General features: G+C 39.6%; 1 protein-coding gene across 7 annotated transcripts in view; it reads right to left on the reverse strand.

The window, feature by feature from the left end:
- Positions 1–24301, reverse strand: part of LOC128698361 (uncharacterized) — a 75970-nt gene extending 51669 nt beyond the window's left edge. For 4 of the 7 annotated variants that reach the window (XR_011394299.1, XM_070102614.1, XM_070102612.1 and 1 more), the window contains exon 1: positions 23714–24301. Coding sequence is in view for 4 of the 7 variants with exons in the window: in XM_070102614.1 (XP_069958715.1) it covers positions 23714–24204 (491 nt within the window). In the remaining 3 variants the exon portion in view is untranslated. Of the gene's footprint in view, positions 1–17803; positions 19903–23713 lie in introns of those variants that run through there. The other 3 variants (XM_070102613.1, XM_070102616.1, XM_070102617.1) reach the window with 3 other exon arrangements.
- Between the last annotated feature and the right edge of the window lie 782 nt (positions 24302–25083).

A 25083-nucleotide genomic window follows, 5' to 3' on the forward strand; every position in this document is an offset into this window, starting at 1 on the left:
ACCCTCTGCCAAGACAGTGATGGTGAATGTTTCTTCTTTCTTAGGTCACACTGCCTCGGGGGGAGACTACCAGTTTAAGAACAAAAAAAAATACAGCATATATCGGGCCCATCCTGCAGAGGCAGCACCAGTGTAAAAATCACAATTGCAGTCTAAAGTTAGGCTTAAACTTCCCTGAAATGCTTTGCATGACACTGGGCTTTCTGCATACAAATCCACACATCCAAATGCCACTCATCTTTGTACAAACATTATAGCATGGTGAAATATATCTGTCATTTCAATAAACTTTAAAAAATACAGTGGACCCCCGCTTTACAATCAGCTCCCAATGCGACCAATTATGTAAGTGTATTTATGTAAGTGTGTTTGTACGTGTATGTTTGGGGGTCTGAAATGGACTAATCTAATTCACAATATTCCTTATGGGAACAAATTCGTTCAGTAATGGCACCTGAACATACTTCTGGAATGAAATAATATCGTAAGCCGGGGGTCCACTGTATAAAGTTTTGTAATGAAAGTAGTCCTGGAACTAAGGGGTATGAGCTATGAAACAGGACTAAAGGAGCTAAACCTGATGACACAGATAGAATAACCAGATATGACTATGTACAAATACAGTGGACCCCCGGTTAACGATATTTTTTCACTCCAGAAGTATGTTCAGGTGCCAGTACTGACCGAATTTGTTCCCATAAGGAATATTGTGAAGTAGATTAGTCCATTTCAGACCCCCAAACATACACGTACAAACGCACTTACATAACTGGTCGCATTTGGAGGTGATCGTTATGCGGGGGTCCACTGTACCAAGAGGAGCTGACAGGGTCAACCTACCTGAAGGGTGTTCCGAGGGTCAATGCCCCCATGGCTAGGTCAATGACCAGGCCTCACAGTGGATCAGGGCCTGATCAACCAGGATGGATAGATTGATCAAGAGGCAAGAAATAGGCAGAGAGAGCAAGCAGGTTAAAAAAAAAAAAAAAAAAAAGATACAGCAGTGGATTAATGTTGGAGAAATTTAGATATACAAAGTATATAGGGAAATATGTACTGGTTTGACGAGAGTTGTAGAGGAGCAAAACAAACTCCCAGGAAGAATCACTGAGGCAAGAGCAGTGGATAACTTTAATTATAGTTTGGAAGGGAACATGAGTGGGTGTGGGTGGATGAGACTTGGAAATGTCTAATATGGTCAGTAGGCCTATTGCAGTGTTTCTTCACTTTTATGTGAATGAAGCTGCTGATTAAGCTTATTTAGGCACAGTTTTACATGATTACAATGGTTTTACAGTAACATGTAAACTACCTGGAATAATACAAAAAGTCAGTGACTTTCCATTGGGGTCCTTGTAATATTAACTATCATTCAGTAAATATCAGTCAAGATTATGAACAATAAAAAACTGAGTAAATTTAATACATGGAAGTGAATTACAATAAAAAATTAAAAATAAACTACTGTACATGAAAACATACGATAGTGTGGCAGTGGTACCAGCATCACCAACAGTGGCTCTCTCCTCCTGTCTCTCTGCTTCTTCATATAAGACTAATCTACGAAATCTCCTCGTACTCCTTGCCTCCTTTAACTGCTGCCTCCTTCTAGATATCTGCTTCGCTTTTGGCATGATTCTAGGTGAAAATAATCCCAAATTCACAAAATCTTGAGAAACAAAGTGATGTCCAATTGCTTGGGAATTTTATGGGTAACCAGTTTACCCTTCTATCCACAAAGTCCTCATTAAAACAATTGCCACTAAGGGCCCTTTTACTTATGGATAATGCTCCTGCTCACCCTCCAAGCTTGGAAAATGAGTTGCTGGGGGAGCTCAGCTTTATAACTGTGAAGTTCCTGCCTCTTAACACCACTTCTCAACCAGCCCATGGACCAGCAGGTCATTTCTAACTTCAAGAAACTCTACACCAAATCACTTTTTTGAAAGGGCTTTGAAGTCACCTGACCCTGACCCTGCCAAACCTCTGCCTGTCGTGGAAGGTATTGTGGCACTGGGCAAGTCCATGGGGTTGGAGGTGAGTGGCGAGGATGTGGAAGAGTTGGTGGTGGACCACAGGGAAGAGCTAACCACTGACGAACTGCAAGAGCTTCAACTAGAACAGCATCAAACCACAGCTGAGGAACTTGCTTCAGAGGAGAAGGAAGAGGGAGTGAAAGAGGTGCCTTCTTCAGTGATTAAAGACATGTGTGGAATGTGGAACAAGCTGCAAACTTTTGCTGAAAAAATACCACCCTGAGCAAGCTGAAACAAGCCATCTCTGCAACGTGTTCAGTGACAAAACAATGTCCCATTTTAGGCAAATCTTAAAGAGATGCCAGAAACAGAGCACTCTTGAAGGTTCTTTTGTGCGACAGGGGTCCAGTGACTCTCAAGCTGGTCCTAATGGCATTAAAAGACAAAGAAGGGAAGTAACCCCAGATAAAGACTTGTTACCTATAGTCTTTATGGAAGGGGATTTCCCTTCCAAACAATAAGTCCTCCCTCTCTCCTCCTCCCTATCTTCCAGATGCCAGCAAGACTCTTCAATAAAGGTACATAAATGTGATTTTTAATGTTTATTTATATGTTTATTTATGTTTTGTAGTACTCATTTAAGTGTACTGTATGTATGTTTTTAGAACTACAGATGTTAAATTATAGTTATTCTTTAACCCTTTCAGGGTCCAAGGCCCAAATCTGGAGTCACGCACCAGTGTCCAAGAATTTTCAAAAAAAAAAATTTTTATTTTTTCTTATGAAATCGTAGAGAATCTTTTTGTGAAGGTAATAAAACAAAAAGTACGAAATTTGGTGGAAAATTGACGAAATTATGCTCTCGCGAATTTTGATGTGTCAGCGATATTTACGAATCGGCGATTTTGCCGTCTTTGACTCCCATTTTAGGCCAATTACATTATTCCAATCAACCAAATTCTTAGCTATTTCACTAGTATTACTTCTATTCTATCGATTGAGCACAAGAAATCGCCAAGTCAACTGTTTCAACTACAAAATAAAGTGATCGGAAATTGTTAATTTGGCCAATTTAACACAAAGTTCAAAATATTCCAATTTCAAAATAGGGTCCAGAATAAACAATGTAGGCATTCCTGGCACTAAACTAACATTTCCTCTGTTCATTAGTTATGTTTTGAGGCTTTACAAATAAATTCCATTTTGATTTTTTATTCACATAATGAATTTTTATTCACACCAAAAAATAGAAGATTTACTGTTATGCAATACTGTAATAATTGTATAAATATCATCACCATATTTGTGAATGTATATTAGACCCACCAGCTGACGTGTATTAGATGTGTGAGGTCGTTTGTTTACTCTTGAATATCGGCAAAAATTTAACATTTCCGCTACTTTGAGCTCAGTTTCAAGCCATTTCCAGTGCTAAAACCAATCAAAATCATCTCTATTTCTGTAATATGTCTTCCATTCTATCAAATGAGACCAAGAAATCGCAAATACAACTATAAAAAACATACGAAAAAACACTGCAAAGTTGCTGTTTTAATCGAAGAATCATGATTTCAGTTTTTTTCTCTCATTATACACAGTGTGCTGTAGGATCTGTTTTATGTGGTGCACACATACCACATAGATGTATTCTCTCATATCTAGGCCCAAATGTATCACTCACAGTTTATCAGAGTGAGCTGAGCTCATGGCGTAGATCTATGGTTTGGACACTCATCGTAAAGCCGTAGATCTACGGGACGGACCCTGAAAGGGTTAAAAAAGTATTTTTTTGTGAATATTTTTGTGGGTCTGGAATGGATTAATTGTATTTACATTATTTCTTATGGGAAACTTTGCTTCGACTTTCAGCCGTTTCGAATTTAGGCCTAGCTCCTGGAACGGATTATGGCCAAAACTCGGGGTTTCACTGTAGTACAGTGGAACATCAAATATCGAACTTTCTTCAGTCCAGAAGGCTGTTCGAGTGCCTTTACCGAATGAATTTATTCCCATGAGGAATAATGTAAATTAGGTTAGTCCATTTCAGACCCTCAAAAATACACTTATAGAAGCACTTACAAAAATACACTTACATAATTGGTTGTGTTGGGAGCAGTTCAATATTTGAGGTTCCACTGTACTTTGTTTTGGCTTTTTATTTTATGGACTGTTTAATTTCACTGAAAATGTCAAAAAGAGTTGCAGATACCCTTATGGGTAACAGTGAGAAAAAGAAAAGGAAGCATCTGATGTTATCAATAACGCAGAAAGTAGATTTACTGCAGAAGCTTGATCGTGGCGTGTTAGTGCGGCATCTTACTAAAGAATATGGTGTTGGAACTACCACTATTTATGATTTAAAGAAATGGTGGTAAATACAAATAAGCATGAGAATAGTAGTGATGATGACATTGTGAACACAGGTGAGAGTCCCCAGAGACTATATGGTGAAAATGTGTGATCAGTTAAGTCTTTAAAAATGCCATCTGTCATAGTGCTGCTCCATTATTTGAGAATCACATTCCTGGTCTATAATTATCCCATTATTTCATTTATCAATATATTACTCTATAAATAAACCATAGTAGTATTTGTAGTTTTATTTGCCCCACAGTGTGAGTATTCATATGTTTTTGCTGCAGTGTTAATGTTTGATTATGGGGTGCTGCCCTAGACCCCACCCTCATTCCGAAATTCGAAACACTACTGGCCCCAAGGGTTTCGTATAAAGGAATGTGTACCTATACCTACTTACTGCTAGGTAAACAGGGACAGCAGGTGTCTTAAGGAAACGCAACAAATCTTTCCACCAGGCCGGGGCCTAAACCAAGGACATTCAGCGAGTGAGGCAAGTTGCTTACCAGGCCAAGCAGATAAGAGATGATTTTGTTCGGATTTTTAACCCCGGAGGGTTAGCCACCCAGGATAATCCAAGAAAGTCAGTGCGTCATCGAGGGCTGTCTTATTTCCACTGGGGTCCTCAATCTTGTCACCCAGGATGCGACCCACACCAGTCAACTAACACCCAAGTACCTATTTACTTCTAGGTGAACAGGAGAACAGGTGTAAGGAAACATGTTGAAATGTTTCCACCCCACCGGGAATTGAACCTGGGCCCTCCGTGTGTGAAGCGAGAGCTTTAGCCACCAGGCCACCGGGGCAATATGTCTTACATATTTAAGCATGGTAGCTCAGTTGGTAACGCACTCGGCTTACAAACCATACCACAGGTGGGGATTGAACTTGCAGTGAGCTCCAGACCGATGCATTAGCCACTGGGCCAGCTGGCTACAAGAAGAGTCATGCAACTACATATATTTATACACCATAAGAAGGCTAGAATAGGCACCGCTGTGACCACAAAAGCAAGTTTTTACAGATGAATCTCCCACCAGCATGGCCATGACAAACTCTAGCTCAAGTCCCCTCAAAGCCGTCATCATAACTATGGGTAGAAACACTGGGCATGTTTCCTTGAGACATCTGCTGTCCCTGTTCACCCAGCAGTAAGTAGGTACCTGGGTGTTAGTTGACTCATGTGGGTCGCATCCTGGGGACAAAATTAAACTAAGTTGCTCGAGATGTTCTGCATGGCTTTCTACAGTCATGCATTGCTTAGCGACGGAGATACATTGAGAAATATGTGGTTATGTGAACGTCAGATTGTACTTGCACAAACGAGATGTCACTTTTCAGAAATATGTCGATGGTGGTTTGCTTGGTTTGTTTACTTTTTTCATCATAGATCTGCTTGTAGGTAGATAATGCACCATAAACATTCCTTACTACTAAAGAAAACCTTTCAGTGTTGGGGTCCACGTTTTCAAACTTTTTAAGGAGCTTGTCGAGGTCTGCAAAAGCTTCTGCTAAGCCCTTCAGTGTGAATTTTTTCTTGGGCGATTCTTTTTCTTTTTGCGCAGTTTCCTTTTCTCTTGCCTTTTCTTCAGCTATACATTCCTGTTCCAGTAACTGCTCATTAGCCAACACCTCAGGAACCGCCTGTACGAACTCCTGAATATCATCCTTTATATCAGCACTCACAGACTCGCCACTCCCTTTCACATTATGTAATGAATAACGATTTTTTTAATCTTTTAAGCCACCCAGAGCTAGCAGTGAATTCAACACTGTAGTCGGGTCCAGCCTTTTCTTTCAACATCTCAAACAAAGTTTTTGCTTTAATGGTGATAGTCATGGTAGTGAGAGGGACACACTTGTGTGTCTGGTCTTCAATCCAGGTCATTAAAAGTTTCTCCATATCAGATATAGGTCCTTCTCGAAGTTTAGTTAATCTGGTTGTTCTCAACGAAGCAGATCGTTTAACAGCTTGTGTAACTTTATTCTTGTTCTTAAGGATGATTGCTATGGTGGAATGTGACATCCTTGAGTGACGAGCAATAACCATCACTGAATTCCCACTCTCGTACTCCTTAATCACTCTTAATTTCGTTTCCATGTCTATCACTCGACGTGGCCTCTTACTGGCAACATTACCAGTGCATTTTGTACGTTCAGGGGCCATAATGAACAAAATACGAGAGTAAAATCAAGTACTACAGTGAATAATAATGGTTATAGAAACACGAAGTAAACAAGATATTTGAGGTTGTTGCCGGCACTAACATCCCATACTGTTTTACAGTAACATTTTTTTTTTTTTACAAGTAGAAAGACTACTCTAGAATAATGATAAAAAGTACATTATAATAATTATTTCAATTATCATGTATTATATAACGTACAAATTGTATGTGTTGTACTTATATACGACTGGCAGCGCTGTAAGTTTGTTTACATCAGCATAATGTTTACAATAAACTTTTTACATGTAGAAAGAGTACATTGTAGAATAATGACAAAAAAGGCAGCAAATACATAAACCAGTAACACGGTAATAAGAGTACTGTGTTACCCTACCTCACTAGGCAATAATAATTTTTCAGCTCCATTATATGGGACCATTATCTTGTATGTGGTCCATGTGACCAGAACGTCGCTACATGGCGCATGACTGTACATAGTTTTTAAAATACTATAGCTACTTTATATAGTAATTTATCATGTGATGACTGATTGGTAGACATGGACAGATAATTTTTTTTAAGATTTGTCTGGATTTTTAACCCAGAGGGTTCACCACCCAGGATAACCCAAGAAGGACCTCACCGGGGTCCTTCTTGGGTTATCCTGGACCCCATTGGGTTCCTGCAATCTTGCCCCCCAGGATGCGACCCACACCAACTGACTAGCACCAAAGTACCTACTTACTACTAGGTGAACACGGACAGCATGTGCAAGGAAATGCGCCCAGCATTTCCATCAGTGTCAGGGACCGAACCAGACTCAGTGTGAGGCTAGAGAATTTCCAGTCAGCCCACACGACACCATATGGAGACCAGAACTGAGCAGTATAATCAAAGGGAAGCCTTACAAATTATACACAGAATTGCAGTACGGTTATTCAGGTATACACAAATAGTTACATAGATTATACATAGCAGCATGTGTAGAGAACCTAGGATAACCCAAGAAAGTCAGAGTGACTTGTTTCCATTGGGGTCCTTTATAACCTCTGGATCCTATTGCTTACACTATATGTACTTCTATGTAAATACCAGTGATGTTATCGTTATTAAGCATGGTCCAACATTGCTTGCTGTGTTGGCTTCAGGTTGATGCTCACCATAACTCCCAATATATAATAGTCACTGGCAACAAATTAGCCTTTACTGTTTTCTCCGGATGGAGTGCCATATCCATACATTTTCTTTGGGAAAAGTGGCACTATATATATACTGCTGCAAACCAGCAATCTTTACCAACTCCCCCAGGCCTTCTTCAGATTAGTAACCAAATTTTTAATTAGGATTTGGGTTCACTTTTTCTTTAAACAAGCATCATTTACAATGGAATGTCAAGAACATTAATTTTTTATATATATAAAAAAAAGAACTAAAAAAAATTCCCACTTCTGGGAGTGAGAGGAATGTAACCTTAGTTTTCCTGCATTGTTAAACTTGCTTAGCGCATACTGCACGACGTCTTTTACATGGCTGTAATCATCTTACATTTGGATCTAAAACACACACACACACACACATATATATATATATATATTTTTTTTTTGTGGAGTGGGGGGAGAGTAGAATGAGACTAAGTGGGATAAGAGGGAATTTTTTTTTATAGGATACCAGTGAAAAATTTGTTTGGTTGACCACGAGAAAATGACCTAACCACTTTGGCCATGTTACATTAGTGTTTTTATTGTCATAGTGATGAGTGTTTTAACCATCTATTACTTTTTTAGATTAGTTGCAATTATGATTTTATTCCTAACTGTGAATATCTGTATAAGCTCTACAGGTCAACAATGGAAAGCATGTCAGTAACAACTGGTAAAACGAACACAAATTTGCCTTACTGGTATCCCAAATGTTCCTTGACAGGCAGATAACTTCCTTACCTGCATGTTAAACATACTCATTGACAAGTCCCAGCTCCAGGTATAATTTTCCACCACAAACAAACAAAAAAGGCACAATACCAGTAATGAAACAATACACAAATAACCCGCACATAGGAGAGAGAGGAGCTTACACATCTGGCAAACCCAAGGTCAACTTTCAGGAACCTGAGCAAGAAGTTACACAATATATTATATACAATCTACATACATACGTACAGTGGAACCTCGGTTGTCGACCGCATTACTTGTCGAACACATCTGTTTTCAAACAAGGAATTCCAGAAAAAATATCTTGGTTTTCATACATTCTTTGTAAACCATACCATGGGCAGGGATAGAACCCGCGATCAGAGAGTCATTACGATTTCGTGAGTCATTCTCTTGGTTGTGGACCGATAATGCTAACGGCTTGGGTCACATGCTCACAGAATGTGCACTGGACAATATGTCAACAGCATGGGTCTGAATCAAGGCTAGTAGGGGTTGGTGTGATAATTTCAAGAAAAGAAATTGCATTCACAGTATGGCTAGGCATGGGGAGACTGCCAGTGCTGACAAAATGGCTGTTGAAAAGTATGTAAGTGAATTCCAAAAGTATGTAGAGGCTGAGGGGTTTGTCCCCCAAATGTTTAACTGTGACAAAACAGGCCTCTTCTGGAAGCAAATGCCCAAGAGGGGACTTGAATGAAGCCCTTACTTATCATTCCGAAAATCCATGAGTTTTTAACATTATGAAAAACAACTTGGCTGTAATGTCTTGGGTAACAAGACAGTTTTTTATTATGTGGGTTCATGTTTTTGCTCCCACTGTCAAAAATGCACCTCATTAAAAACAGTTGCCACTCAGGGCCTTTTTACTCCAAGCTGGGGAAAATGAGTTGCTGGAGGAGTTCAGTTTTATAAATGTGAAGTTCTTGCCACCTAACACCACTTCTCTCAACCAGCCCATGAACCAGCAGGTCATTTCTAACTTCAAGAAACTTTACACCAAAGCACTTTTTGAAAGGAGCTTTGAAATCACCTCAGAAACAAATCTAACCCTCAGTGAGTTCTGGAAGGACCATTTCAATATCCTCACCTGCTTGAGCCTTATAGACAGTCTGGGGAAATGTGTCTTCCAGGATCATGCAGTCAGCATGGAAGAAATTGTGGCCTGGCTTTGTGGCAGCCAGGGATTTTGAAGGCTTTGAAGATGAACCTGAGCCGGTAGAAGGTAGTGTGTCCCTGGGGAAGACCTTGGGCCTAGGTGACTGAAAATGTGGAGGAGTTGATGGAGGAGCACAGAACTGAACTCAGCATAGAAGAACTTTTAGACCTTCAGAAGAAGCAGGAACAGACAGCAGCAGAGGATCTGTCATCAGAAGAAGAGTAGAGAAGGGATTATGTGCCCGTTGCACTTGTCAAGGAAATGTGTGCTAAATGGCATGAAGTTCTGGAGATTGCTGAAAAATACCATCCAGATAAAGCAGTGGCCATCCATCTCTCTAACATGTACAATAACAGTGTCATGTCTCAATTTAGAAAAGTGTTAAAACTGAGCTTGAAACAAACCTCACTGGACAGTTTTTTTTAGCAAGAAAGAACCAGTGAGCCGGAACAAGGTGTTAGTGATATAGAGAGAGAAGAGAAACAACACCAGAAGGAGGGGGTGGGGATATTTGCAGTTTTGAACATATTGGTGGCCAGCTGGCAAGACAGTGATGGAACAAGTGTTTTTCTTTTTTTTTTTTTTTTGTCACACTGCCTTGGTGGAAGATGGCTGGTTTGTTATTTAAAAAGCATATATCAGGCCCATCTTGTATAGGCAGCACCAGTAAAACAAATCATAATTGTAGTCTAAAGTTAGGCTTAAGCTTACCTGAAATGCTCTGCATAATTATGGACTTTCTGCATGCACACCCAAATGTCACTCATCTCTGTATAAACATTGTATCATGCTGAAATAAGTCTTCATCTTTGTCATTTTAAGAAACTTGAAAGAGCATAAAGCTTGCAGCAAAGGTAGTTTTGGAAGTAAGGGGCATGAGCTACGAGTCAAGACTAAAGGAGCTAAACCTGATGACAAAGAAGAAAAGGATCAGATGTAACCGTACAAATACTGAGAGGAAATCACAATCTACCTACCTGAAGGGCATTCCAGGTGTCAATGCCTCCACAGCTTGGTCCATGGCCAGGCCTTGCAGTGGATCAGGGCCTGATCAACCATGATGGACAGATTGCTCAAAAGGAAAGACACTGGCGTGCACATGCACAAAATTACAAGAGAAAAATAGTGAGATTCATCCTGGACCTGGTTCTAAGACAGCATGTATTGCAACAACTGGGATTGCTTAATGTGGCAAATAGAGTAAAGCAGAGTTCTGGAACTCAAGCATGTACATAAAATTCCTAACACCCAGTGCCCAGAATATCTTTCTGCAAATTTTGTGAACGGTAAGAACCAACACCAGTATGTACTAGGGAAAGAAGAATTTTGTAATATCCACAGCAAGTGGCTAGGCCTCAAACACAATTAGGGAAGATGATCAAAGTTTACATATGGAAAACATGAATATGGGAATTTAAATAAAGTTTTAACATAACCAAGACAGGTCATGCAGCAGTGGATTAAAGTTGGAGAAATTTAGATTTATAAAGTATATAGGGAAATACTGGTTCAGTAAGAGTTGTAGAGTGAAAAACTCCCAGGAAGCATCAGTGAGGCGAGAACTGTCGATAACTTTAATTACAGGTTGGAAGGGAACATGAGTGGGTGTGGGTGGATGAGAGTTGGAAGTGTCTAATATGGTCAGTAGGTCTATTGCAGTGTTATTCACTCTTGTGTGAATGAAGCAGCTGATTAAGTTTATTTTACATGAAAGTTAAGACGTGTGCAACATCCAGTTATATTTATTGTAGATGTTTCGCCATCCAGTGGCTTTATCAATACAGATTCTAGGACATAACTAGAAGACAGTAGAACTATATACAAAATTTGGAGCACAGAGTGATGTCTAATCACTTTGGAATTCTGTGGGTAACTGGTTCACCCTTCTATCAATTGAGTCCATTCACACTACTGTACACTAGCAAGGGAAGATGCCATGTAGTGTGTTTTCACAACCTTTACCAAATAATTCAGTGGAAGCTCAGTTTTGGAATTTGATTCGTTCCAGATGCCAATCTGACAACCAAAGCAATTTTTCCCATAAAGAATAGTGTAAACAGAATTAATTCTTTACAGACCCCAAATAATATAATTAATTTATTAATACAGCCTCTCCTCATTTAGCGAAGTACTCGTTTCCCAACGACTCAGACTTACAACAGGCTCTCTGACCAGTATGCATACCTAAATAATGTATATTAGAGCTGATTTCCTCTATTCTGTATTACAATATACAGTACACTACTGTATAAACATTTAAAAATATACTAAAAATGTTATAAATGGTGCAAAAGTGACATTAAAACAATATCAAAGATGGTTGTCAAGCCCTCTACAATTATAGTATCCTCCTTGTTTATCGACGAATGTGTTTACCGATGTGGTCTTAGGAACGGAACTTCGTCGTTAAGCGAGGAGAGGCTGTAACGTACTGAATACAACATAAAACAATGTATAAAATACAGCACAGGGAAACTGTAAAAATGAATACTAAATTAAAATTTAATTGAAATACTGTACAGTAAATGAAAATTTAACTGCCCATTACCTGTCAGAGGAGAGCTAATGTTTCTCTTCTTTTGTACCTCTTCACCGCTAACACCTTGTTCTGGCTCACTGGTTCTTTGTCACACTAAGAACCTGTCCAGTGAGGTTTGTTTCAGGCTCAGTTTTAACAGCTGTCTAAACAGACATTACACTGTCATTGTAAATGTTAGAGAGATGGATGGCCACTGCTTAATCTGGATCATATTTTTCAGCAAACTCATGCACTTCATGCTATTTAGCACACATTTCCTCGACAAGTGCAAAGGGTACATCATCTATTCCCCTCTTTTCCCATGATGATAGCTCCTCCATTGCAATCTGTTGCTGCTGCTCCTGAAGGTCAGCAATGGCAGCCGCCCATTTTCTTAACACTATCAAACCAACCCTCGCTAGCCTTGATGGATTAAGTTTCAGTACTTGTTTTTTTTTTTTTTTCAGGTCATCATGCAACCTCCTTGCTTTTTCAGAAATAATGGCCTCTGAAACACTATCACCTTATAAATGTTTTTCATTAATCCAAATCAACAAGAATTTTTCAACCTCCTCAATTTGTGGCCTTTGCTCTGATATCACTTTTGCACCTTTTGCAAGGTCAGCTGCTTCATTTTTTTCCCTTTGGCCCAATAGTGCACTAATGGTAGACAATGATTTACCAAAAAGTTTTGCTATATCAACCATACAGAGCTGATCTTCATACTTTCTAATAACTTCTTTTTCAAACTCAACAGTGCTTTTTACTTTTCTTTTTGCTTTCATCTTGATCCTTCTTTGGACCCTTAACGGCTTATCTATATACAGTGGAACCTCAAATATCGAACTTTCTTTGGTCCAGAAGGCTGTTTGAGTGCCTTTACCGAATGAATTTATTCCCATGAAGAATAATGTAAATTAGATTAGTCCATTTCAGACCCTCAAAAATGCACTTATAAAAGCACTTACAAAAATACACTTACATAATTGGTTGTGTTGGGAGCAGTTCGATTTTTGGGGTTCCACTGTATGTATAAAAAAAAAGGCATCAAAACTGCAAAGTAACAAAAAATGTTCAGGAGATGCACAACGAAAGCTCGAGAGATGTTTACAACACCTGAGTTTGTGGCTATACTGACTCATAAGAACATAAGAACGAAGGAACACTGCAGCAGGCCTACTGGCCCATGCGAGGCAGGTCCAAGTCTCCTACCGGCTTAAGCCAATGCACCCAACCTAGTCAGGTCAGGTCACGTTGACTCAAGGGAGGAACACGGCAACCGACCTGGTAGCACAAGCTATCAGGTCCAACTCTCACCCACCCACATCCACTCATGTATTTATCCCATGCTTTCAACCCACTGTCCAGCGTGCATTCCATGAGCATGTCACCTGAGCTGCGTTGTCTCATTCTGTACACACGAAAACTTTTTCAACCAAGACAACATACAAAAACCTGGAACACCTTGAATACCTCATTCGAAAACCGATTTATTCAACAAGTAATGCAATCAACAACAGAAGTTCGACTGTAACCTGGAAAAAAAAAAAAAATCCCAAATTATGACCAAATTAACACTCTGTAGACACTGTCAGTGTCATGACATCAGATTAATTAGAATAGTGAAAAAAGAACTCTGAAAAATCATAGAAATACACAATGCACCAAAATGACAAAATTAAGCTCTATTTTTTGGTAAGAATTAACTTTTTTTTTAAATCACAATCTATGGGGTGTCCCATAGCTCGATCGCTAATGCACTCAGCTCACACACCGAGGTCCAGAGTTCGAATCTCTGGTACGGCTGGAAAACATTAGGATGCATTTCCATTAGACACTGGCTCTCCATCTTCACCCATAAATATAAAATGGGTACCCAAGTTTTAGTAGACTGGTGTGGGTCACATCCTGGGACAAAACTGACCTAATTTGCCTGAAATGCACTGCATAAAAGGCAGGTTTCTCTATAGTAGTATGTCACTGATGTCAGCCAGGCCTGTATACCTGTACATGTACTTGTAGAAATAAAGATATTAAATTATTATTATATTATTATAGGGTTAGCCTCACTGCCTTTTTGGTTTAAGGAGCATTTAACCCTTAAACGGTCCAAACAGATTGACATTCAAATTCATAGTGTTACAAAAGTAGATCTACTTTTTTTTACATATTTTCAAATATAACAAAAAAAAATGTAGATAAAAGTTTTTTTTTACAAGTTTTCACATGTAAAACAAAAAAGAAGATCTACATTTTTTTACATACTTTCAGATGTTGAAAAAACGTATATATACGTTTGGGCCATTTAAGGGTTAAGAAAGGAACAATCAGGGGTAGCACCAAAATTTACACTGGTGGGGAATTAGAGGCGGCTACCTGGTTGAGGGAACGAAGCCTCTTCAAAGCAGCATTATAATTACTATATCAGCAACACAACAGGAATTTATTACTACAGTGGACCCCTGGTTAACGATATTTTTTCACTCCAGAAGTATGTTCAGGTGCCAGTACTGACCGAATTTGTTCCCATAAGGAATATTGTGAAGTAGATTAGTCCATTTCAGACCCCCAAACATACACGTACAAATGCACTTACATAAATACACTTACATAATTGGTCGCATTCAGAGGTGATCGTTATGCAGGGGCCCACTGTATATTTATTCAGGGTTTTGGGGTCCCAAGGAAATTGTAGGGGATGGGGGCTAAAGACCCAAGCGTCCCACATGTTTGCATTAATTATTTATGTACATTATCTTCAATTCTTTATTTATAATGACATGCAACTACAGTGGACCCCCGCATACCGTTGGCATCACATAACGTTAAATCCGCATACCGATACATTTTATCGCTAAGATTTTGCCTCACATACCACTAAAAAACCCGCTCAACGCTATTCGTCTCAGACGCGTCTAATGTGCGGCCTGAGCCAGCCTCACATGTTCCGCCAGTGGCATTGTTTACCAGCCAGCCTCCGCGGTAACATCCAAGCATACAATCAGAACATTTCGTATTATTACAGTGTTTTTGGTGATTTTATCTGCAAAATAAGTGACCATGGGCCCCAAGAAAGCTTCTATTGCCAACCCTACAGGAATAAGGGTGAGAATTACTATAGAGATGAAGAAAGAGATCATTGCTAAGTATGAAAGTGGAGTGCGTGTCTCCGAGCTGGCCAGGTTGTATAGTAAACCCCAATCAACCATCGCTACTATTGTGTCCAACAAAACGGCAATCAAGGAAGCTGTTCTTGCCAAAGGTTCAACTGTGTTTTCGAAACAGAGATCGCAAGTGATGGAAGATGTTGAGAGACTCTTATTGGTATGGATAAATGAAAAACAGATAGCAGGAGATAGCATCTCTCAAGTGATCATAAGTGAAAAGGCTAGGAAGTTGCATGAGGATTTAATTAAAAAAATGCCAGCAACTAGTGATGATGTGAGTGAATTTAAGGCCAGCAAAGGTTGGTTTGAGAGATTTAAGAAGCGTAGTGGCATACATAGTGTTATAAGGCATGGTGAGGCTGCCAGTTCGGACCACAAAGCAGCTGAAAAATATGTGCAGGAATTCAAGGAGTACATAGACAGTGAAGGACTGAAACCTGAACAAGTGTTTAATTGTGATGAAACAGGCCTGTTTTGGAAGAAAATGCCAAGCAGGACCTACATTACTCAGGAGGAAAAGGCACTCCCAGGACATAAGCCTATGAAAGACAGGCTTACTCTGTTGATGTGTTCCAATGCTAGTGGTGATTGCAAAGTGAAGCCTTTATTAGTGTATCACTCTGAAACTCCCAGAGTGTTCAGGCAAAAGAATATCCTCAAGGCTAATTTGTGTGTGCTGTGGAGGGCAAACAGTAAGGCATGGGTCACTAGGGACTTTTTCTATGACTGGTTACACCAAGCATTTGCCACCAATGTGAAAGATTACCTAACTGAAAAGAAATTAGACCTTAAGTCCCTCCTGGTGTTAGACAATGCCCCTGGTCATCCTACAGACGTGGCAGAGCGACTTTATGGGGACATGAGCTTCATTAAGGTGAAGTTTTTGCCTCCTAATACCACTCCTCTCCTGCAGCCCATGGACCAGCAGGTTATTGCAAACTTCAAAAAACTGTACACAAAAGCTCTGTTTGAAAGGTGCTTTGTAGTGACCTCAAACTCAATTGACTCTAAGAGAGTTTTGGAGAGATCACTTCAATATCCTCAATTGTGTAAACCTTATAGGTAAGGCTTGGGAGAGAGTGACTAAGAGGACCTTGAACTCTGCTTGGAAGAAACTGTGGACAGAATGTGTAGACCAAAGGGATTTTGAAGGGTTTGAGGCTAACCCTGGGAATCCTATGCCAGTTGAGGAATCCATTGTGGCATTGGGAAAGTCCTTGGGGTTGGAGGTTAGTGGGGATGATGTGGAAGAGTTGGTGGAGGAGGACAATGAAGAACTAACCACTGATGAGCTGCTAGATCAACTTCAACAGCAAGAGGCCAGACCTGAGGAAACTGGTTCGGAGGAGGGGAGAAAGAAATTGAAGAAGTTGCCTACTTCAAAGATTAAGGAAATGTGTGGAATGTGGCTTAAAGTGCAAACCTTTTTTGATGACAATCACCCTCACACAGCTATTGCAAGCCGTGCTGGTGACTATTACACTGACACTGTTGTGAAACACTTTAGGAAAGTCATAAAGGAACGAGAGGTACAGGCCACTATGGACAGATATGTTGTGCGACAGAAGTCCAGTGACTCTGAAGCTGGTCCTAGTGGCATTAAAAGAAGAAGGGAAGTAACCCCAGAAAAGGACTCGACACCTCAAGTCTTAATGGAAGGGGATTCCCTTTCTAAACACTAAGACTCTCTCCTCCTCCCATCCCATCAATCATCACCAGATCTTCAATAAAGGTAAGTGTCATGTAACTGTGCATGCCTTTTTCAGTTTGTGTGTATTAAAATTAATATTTCATGTGGTAAAAAAAAATTTTTTTCATACTTTGGGGCGTCTTGCACGGATTAATTTGATTTCCATTATTTCTTATGGGGAAAATTCATTTGCATAACGATAATTTCGCATAACAGTGAGCTCTCAGGAACAGATTAATATCGTTATGGGGGCTCCACTGTATAAAAAAAATTCTTAGCACTCAACATAGCACTTTTACCAGGACCCTAATGGAAACAAGTACAAGGACCCTCAGTGGAAATAAGTACAGTAAGTCCTCACTTAACGTCATTGATAGGTTCTTGGAAACAGCAACCTTAAGCAAAACGATGTAAAACAAGACCAATTTTACCATAGGATACTTGGCATAAACAAGAGTCAAGTTCCTACAACATTTTTCCGCCACAAAACCGTCACCAAACATCTGTTGTTAGGTAAGACACACATGTAACAGTTAAGTATCTGTATTTCGAAATGTTTTGCCTACACAGTAGACTTCTTCAGTGAAGTACAGAAAGGTTGGTAGAAGCAGGAGAGATGTGAAGACGACGTAGTCCAGTGTTATTCATTAATTTTTGCAAGAGAGCCACTTCAGTTAAACACATTGATTGAGAGAGCCGCAGCTACTGCAAGTTAGCGTAACTCAACTAAATTAAGTAGTACTGAGCTGCTAGTGCAATACAGTAAATGAGAAATATTAGACATGGTAATATTAGCCTGCATATCTTGTTATTAATAGCAAAATAAAGACCAAACTTACTTAATGCTGTGATGAGCGGAAGTGTGCTAGCAGCTAGCTGCTGCTTAACTCTTGTCATGGAATACTTGTAGTTTGTCACTGCAATCCTTGTAAGACAATCCAGATGTGCATTGGTCAGTTTGTTTCTCTGTTTTTTCTTCACAATTTTCATTGTTGAAAATGTTGATTCACATGTGTATGTGCTCACAAAAAAAGGACATCACCTTTTGCACACACTGCTTCAAAGATGGATAGTCTGTGTCAGGGACCAAGTTCCAGAAGTGGCAGACATCTGCTTTGTGTTTAGCATTCAGGGCTTTAAGGGTGTCATTTGTTTGCAGCTCAACAATCTCACATTCCACTGCAGCACGATCAGGGCAAAGATCTGTTATAACTGAGGTCAGGGATGACACTGGTACATGGAAGGGGTTTTCAATGAAATTAAAAAAATCCCTGTACTCCATTACATCCTGAAATCTTGATTGAAATTCCTCCCTCAATTCCCTCAGTACTTCCTCAAATGCATCATAGCTGAAACATTGCAAATATTCTGGATCATTTATGATGGCTGTTCTGAGCTTTGGAAAGTGAACAAATTGTCTGTCTGGTATGAATAGTGTTGTAATCTTGTTTTGGAATGCAGCATACTACCTGGATGTTTATTTTGCCCCTGCAACTGTAGATTCAGTGAATTCAGATGACAGGTGATATCAGTCAAAAGAGCCATCTTCATTATCCATTCAGGATTCTCCAATTCTGGCTGGCTTTTTCCTTTACTTCTAAGGAACTCACAAATTTGAGGGAGGAGACTAAAAAATCGTTCAAGTATTCTGCCACGAGACAACCATCTCACCTCGTTATGCATCACTAAATCACCATATTCTGTTTCATACTCCTCCAACAGTTCGCGAAACTGGCGGTGATTTAGTGCTCGTGAAACAATAAAATTGACCACTCGCACAACCAGCCGCATCACATTTTGTAACTCACAGTTTTTTAGTTTTGCCACAAGTGCTTCCTGGTGTATGATGCAATGAAAAGTGGCAAAGTTGGGTATCTCTTCCCTCTTCCTCATCAAACCGACAACTCCCTTCTCTTTCCCTTTCATGTTAGGAGCACCATCAGTGCACACAGATGCTAGATTTGACCAGTTCAGGTTGTTCTCATGGAAAAAGAATAGAAGTGCACTTAATATATCCTCTCCTCTCGTTTGGCCTTGCAGTGGTAACAAACACAATAGTTCCTCCCGAAAAGAGTCTTCTTTTGGAAACCTGGCCCATACACACACTTGAGCAACGTCACACACATCTGTGTTTTCATCCAATGCAATGCTAAAACATGGTGTAGCTGATAAATCTGTAATCAACTGGCCACGAATGTCTTTACCAAGTTCTTCTACCCTTCTCATTACTGTTGTGTCTGATAGCTGTAGTCCTCTAATTTGCTTTATGATTTCATCTTTGTTATTAAAGTCAGCGTACATTATTTCAGACGAGGCCAAAAAACACTCTTTAATTATCTCTGCGTCTGTAAAGGCCTTCTTATGCTTAGCCAAGATCCATGCAATTTCAAATGACGCCTCTGTCAAATTTTCAGCAGTAGAGGTCGATCTGTGAATCAGTTTTTGCTGTCCTACTATCAAGGCAGTAAGTTGCTCAATTTTATTTTTTCTCAGGCTACTCCCAGGCGAGTACGTCTTATTGAAGTTTGGATGTGTTGTTTTGAGATGACGTTCTAAATTTCCGCGTTTGAAACCAGAGCACACCTTTTGACAAATTAAACATAATGAATTTGTATCATGAAGCACAAAGGCAAATTCTTCTGTCCATTTCTCTTGAAATTTTCTATGTTCATCTTGTATTGCTCGTACCTTTCTCTTTTTGGTTACCTGTCCCTCACAGTCTCCTTGTTGACCACTCATTTCCCCTCCATCCTCTTTTTCTACTGGTCGGGTCTGGGATGGCTGTTCATCACTATTGCGTTTTTGTTTAATCACAAATTGATCCATCATAACGGACACTATTGTAGATGAATGGTTCAAAGAACTGACATGTTGTTAAATTAGACACATGTGCAACTCTTGGGTATCTTTATTGAGGAAACGTTTCACCACACAGTGGCTTCATCAGTCCATACAAAGGATAAACTTGAAGAACAGGAGGAGAATGAGGTAATCAGTCCCTCAGCCTTGAGTCAATGTGGTCAGTCCATCAATCTTTATAAGCTCCTTCTCCGCCCATATGCCGTATTCTATTCAAGATTGATGGACTAACCACATCGACTCTGAGGGACTGATTACCTCATTCTCCTCCTGTTCAAGTTTATCCTTTGTATGGACTGATGAAGCCACTGTGTGGCGAAACATTTCCTCAATAAAGATACCCAAGAGATGCACATGTGTCTAATTTAACATCATAATGGACACTACTTGACTGCACTTTGGTTTCAAGTAAAACTAGCCCATTGCAGCTAGCTTCCACAAGCAGCAACAGTTAAGTCGTTACTTTCATATATGTTGCCGCAGTCTCAAATATCTGTTGCCTATTTTCAAACACAAATCTCCAAGAGTAACGAAATACGTCCAGTCTCCCCCGAAAGCTTGAACTCAACTGATTCAGCGAGACCACCGACTCCTAGAGCTAGACATGTCCCTATCAGTTTCCCGTAGTGGACACGTATAATTTCTGTACGACTAGGGTAGGGATGTTAGAATGTTCTCTTACTGTGACTTCGTCTTCCATCTCACCTCAAGAAAATATGTATCTTACTTGAAAAATTATTTTTCTATATATTTTTTTTATTATAGACGTGTCCCTGATCAGTTTCCCGTAGTGGAACATAAGAACACAAGAAAGAAGGAACACTGCAACAGGCCTACTGACCCACGCGGAGCAGGTCCATGTCCCCCCCGGATTAGACCAATGACCCACCCCACGGATTATCCCAATGACCCACCCAGTCTGGTCATCTCCACTCAAGGATGGAGCACTGTACCAGACCCAGCAGCAAAGCTAGTCAGGTCCAACTCACACCCACCCACACCCACTCATGTATTTATCTAATCTATTTTTAAAAGTACACAACGTTTTAGCCTCAATAACTACTCGGGAGCTTGTTCCCCTCATCCACAACTCTATTACCAAACCAGTGCTTTCCTATATCCTTCTTGAATCTGAATTTTTCCAACATGAAACGACTGCTGCGAGTCCTGTCTTGGCTGGAAATTTTCAGCACACTATTTACATCCCCTTTATTTATTCCTGTGTTCCATTTATACACCTCGATCATATCCCCCCTAATTTTACGCCTTTCGAGAGAGTGCAGATTCAGGGCCCTCAGTCTATCCTCATAGGGAAGATTTCTGATACATGGGATCATCTTTGTCATCCTCCTCTGTACGTTTTCCAGAGCATTTATATCCATTCTGTAATACGGTGACCAGAACTGAGCAGCATAGTCTAAATGAGGCCTAACCAAGGATATATAGAGTTGAAGAAAAACCAGAGGACTTCTATTATTTATACTTCAAGATATGAAGCCAAGAATTCTGTTAGCTTTATTGCAAACACTAATGCACTGTTGTCTTGGTTTTAGATTACTGCTAACCAGAACTCCTAAATCCTTTTCACAATCGGTAGTACATGTATTAAGATCTACATTATTTAGTTTATATGTGGCATGGTTATTTAACTGTCCAACATTTAGAACTTTGCATTTGTCAATATTAAACTGCATCAGCCACTTCTCCAACCATTGCGTCAGTTTATTCAAATCATCCTGGAGTGCTCTAATGTCCTCATTAGAATGAATTGGATGGCCTATTTTGGTGTCATCAGCAAATTTGCTTATGTCGCTATTTATTCCCTCATCTATGTCGTTTATGTAAATTGTGAACAACAACGGGCCCAACACTGACCCCTGAGGAACACCGCTTGTGACGTGCCCCCATTCTGATTTCTCCCCATTTATGCAAACTCTCTGCTGTCTATTTGTCAGCCATGCCTCTACCCAGGAAAAAATTTCTCTTCCTATTCCGTGTGCCTTAAGTTTCCTCAATAGCCTCTGGTGTGGAACTCGATCGAAAGCCTTACTGAAGTCCATATACACAATATCATATTCATTACCATGATCTACCTCCTCAAACACCTTAGTGAAAAAAGTTAGTAAATTCGTAAGACAGGAATGCCCCTTTGTAAAACCGTGTTGAGAATCATTAATCAATCTGTGCCTGTCAAGACGGCTACGAATTGCTTCGGCAATTATTGATTCCATAAATTTTCCCACTATGGAGGTAAGGCTTATTGGTCTATAGTTCGAAGCCAAGGACCTGTCACCTGCCTTGTAAATAGGTATTACATTTGCCATTTTCCACTTATCAGGCACTATGCCAGTTTGTAGTGATATGTTAAAAAGATTAGCCAAAGGTATGCTAAGTTCCTCTTTACATTCCTTTAACACCCTTGCAAACAGTTCATCAGGACCTGGGGATTTGTTAGGTTTTAGTTTCTCTATTTGTCTGAGGACCATGTCACTAGTTACCCTAATCGTACATAGTTTATCATCATCCTGTTCTACGTAATCTATTATTTCAGGAATATCGCTAGTATTTTCCTGGGTGAAAACTGACAGGAAGTAGGTATTTAGTATTTCACACATATCCTTATCACTGTCAGTGATCTGACCAGAGTTACTCTTAAGTGGGCCAATCTTGTCCCTAATCTTACTTCTGTATACCTGAAAGAACCCTTTTGGGTTAGTCTTTGAATCCCTTGTGACCTTAGCCTCATAATCCCTTTTTGCTTTTCTTATTCCTTTCTTTATTTCTCTCTTTAATTGAATATATTGATTTCTTAACTGCCCATCCCCTCTTTTGATATGCCTATATATGCCTCACTTTTGACCAATGAGATGTTTTAATCTATTGTTCATCCATTTGGGATCATTTTTGTTAGATCTAATTTCCCTACTCAGAACAAAAGTTGTCTGGGCAGCTAGAACTATGCTCTGAAAAACGTCATATTGGCAACCAAGATGACCTACCTGACCCATAGTCAGAACATCCCAATTTAGCCCACCCAGATAATTTTTTCAGTCCCATGAAGTCGGCCAAGCGAAAATCTGGGACAGAGATTTGATTGCAGTTATCTGGGTAATTCCATGATATACTGAAACTAAGTGATTTGTGATCACTTTCCTCAAGCTCATCATTAACCTCAAGATTATTAATTAGTGAATCTTTGTTGGCAAGAACCAAGTCAAGCAGATTGTTTCCTCTAGTTGGTTCTGTCACAACCTGTTCTAAAAAGCAATCCTGAACTGCATCAAGAAAGTTACTAAACTCAAGATTTTCTGTCATATTGTTCCAATCAATTTGTCTAATGCTAAAATCTCCCATTATCACAACATTTTCATATCTAGATGACTTATGAATTTCGTCCCATAACAGCTTACTGCACTCCCTATCAAGGTTTGGGGGCCTATAAATCACACCCAAAATTAATTTGTCACGACCCTCGAGAAACTGTAGCTAAACCGATTCTGTGTTCGATGTTTCTAATCTTATATCATGTCTAAGACAATTTAAATTTTCTCTGACATACATCGCCACACCACCAACCTTCCTGTTGACCCTATCAGTGTGGAATACTTTGTAGCCCTGTATGTTGCATTCAGGAGGCATTTCTCTATCTTTCAGGTTGAACCAGGTAATCAGTCAATCAGCCTTGAAGATGTAGTTTTGAGGTGGTCAGTCCCTCAGTCTGGAGAAGAGTATTATTCCATATGGAAAAATACTTTTCAAAATAGACCCAAAACGCTTTCAATACTAAACACCGAAGTACATGAGAGTTGTATACATGAAAGATTAATATTAATAATAATAATAATAATAATAATAATAATAATAATAATAATAAAAAGACTACTGTTTACCCAATTTTTGGTGAATCAGTGAATATGTTATGAAGTTTTGAGCGTTTTTTAAAACGCTCAAACCAACCACGACTCGCCACAAAGGTTTCACTTTCAGCACTAGAACCTTGTTTTCTCTTTAGATCTTCAAATAAACTTAAAGCTTTCATTTGTATGGCCATTAATGAACATGGCGAGTTACATCGATGCATCTCCATCAACCACATATATAAGAGTCCCTCCATATTTTCCATTATGCTGCTTCTCTTCCGAGTTAGTTTTGTCGCAGCTAAAGGTGTTACACTCTGAGCACAAGCCTTAATTTTCTCAGAATTACTAAGAATTGTTCGTACAGTTGTTGGTGGTAGACCGAGAGATCTTCCAATATCCACGCCTCTCTCACCACCCTCAAACCTCTTTAAAACTTCCAGTTTCCTTTCTAATGTCACACTTTTCCTATGTTTTTTGTTGCCACAGGTATCAGTGTTGCACACTCTACCTTTAGTACTCATTGCAATGTGGTTAAATCAATGGATATATGCTTGCAAGGAGAAAATTGCAAGGAGCTCCTGCCACCACGCAGTTCGTAAACAATAACAAATATGGCGAGATTCCTGAGCACTTTCGTACCTTATTATTTATTGTCGTGCATTTGTATGGTTTGATAAGTTTCGTTCGGATTTTTAACCTCGGAGGGTTAGCCACCCAGGATAACTCAAGAAAGTGCGTCATCAAGGACTGTCTGTTATTTCCAATGGGGTCCTCAATCTTGTCCCCCAGGATGCCACCCACACCAGTCGACTAACACCAAGGTACCTATTTGCTGCTAGGTGAGCAGGACAACAGGTGTAAGGAAACGTGAACATTAAAATGGTATAAAATACCGACAGGTTGTTAGGTAAGACACATATGCAACAGTTAGGTATCTTTATTATGAAACGTTTCGCCTACACAGTAGGCTTCTTCAGTCAAGTACAGAAAAGTTGATAGAAGCAGAAGATACTTGAAGACGATGTAATCAGTCCATCACCCTTAAAGTTTTGAGGTGGTCAGTCCCTCAGTCTGGAGAAGAGCATTGTTCCATAGTATGAAACAATATGGAGATGAAGTGACAGAATGGAGCTTTTTATAGCGCCAAGAGGTGAGACGTAGGCCACTAGGAGAGGTAAGAACTCAGATGTTGAACATTAAAATGGTATAAAATACCGACAGATTGTTAGGTAAGACACATATGCAACAGTTAGGTATCTTTATTATGAAACGTTTCGCCTACACAGTAGGCTTCTTCAGTCGAGTACAGAAAAGTTGATAGAAGCAGAAGATACTTGAAGACGATGTAATCAGTCCATCACCTTCAAGTATCTTCTGCTTCTATCAACTTTTCTGTACTC

This window comes from Cherax quadricarinatus, chromosome 82 (assembly GCF_038502225.1).
Source record: "Cherax quadricarinatus isolate ZL_2023a chromosome 82, ASM3850222v1, whole genome shotgun sequence".
NCBI classification, from domain to species: domain Eukaryota; kingdom Metazoa; phylum Arthropoda; class Malacostraca; order Decapoda; family Parastacidae; genus Cherax; species Cherax quadricarinatus.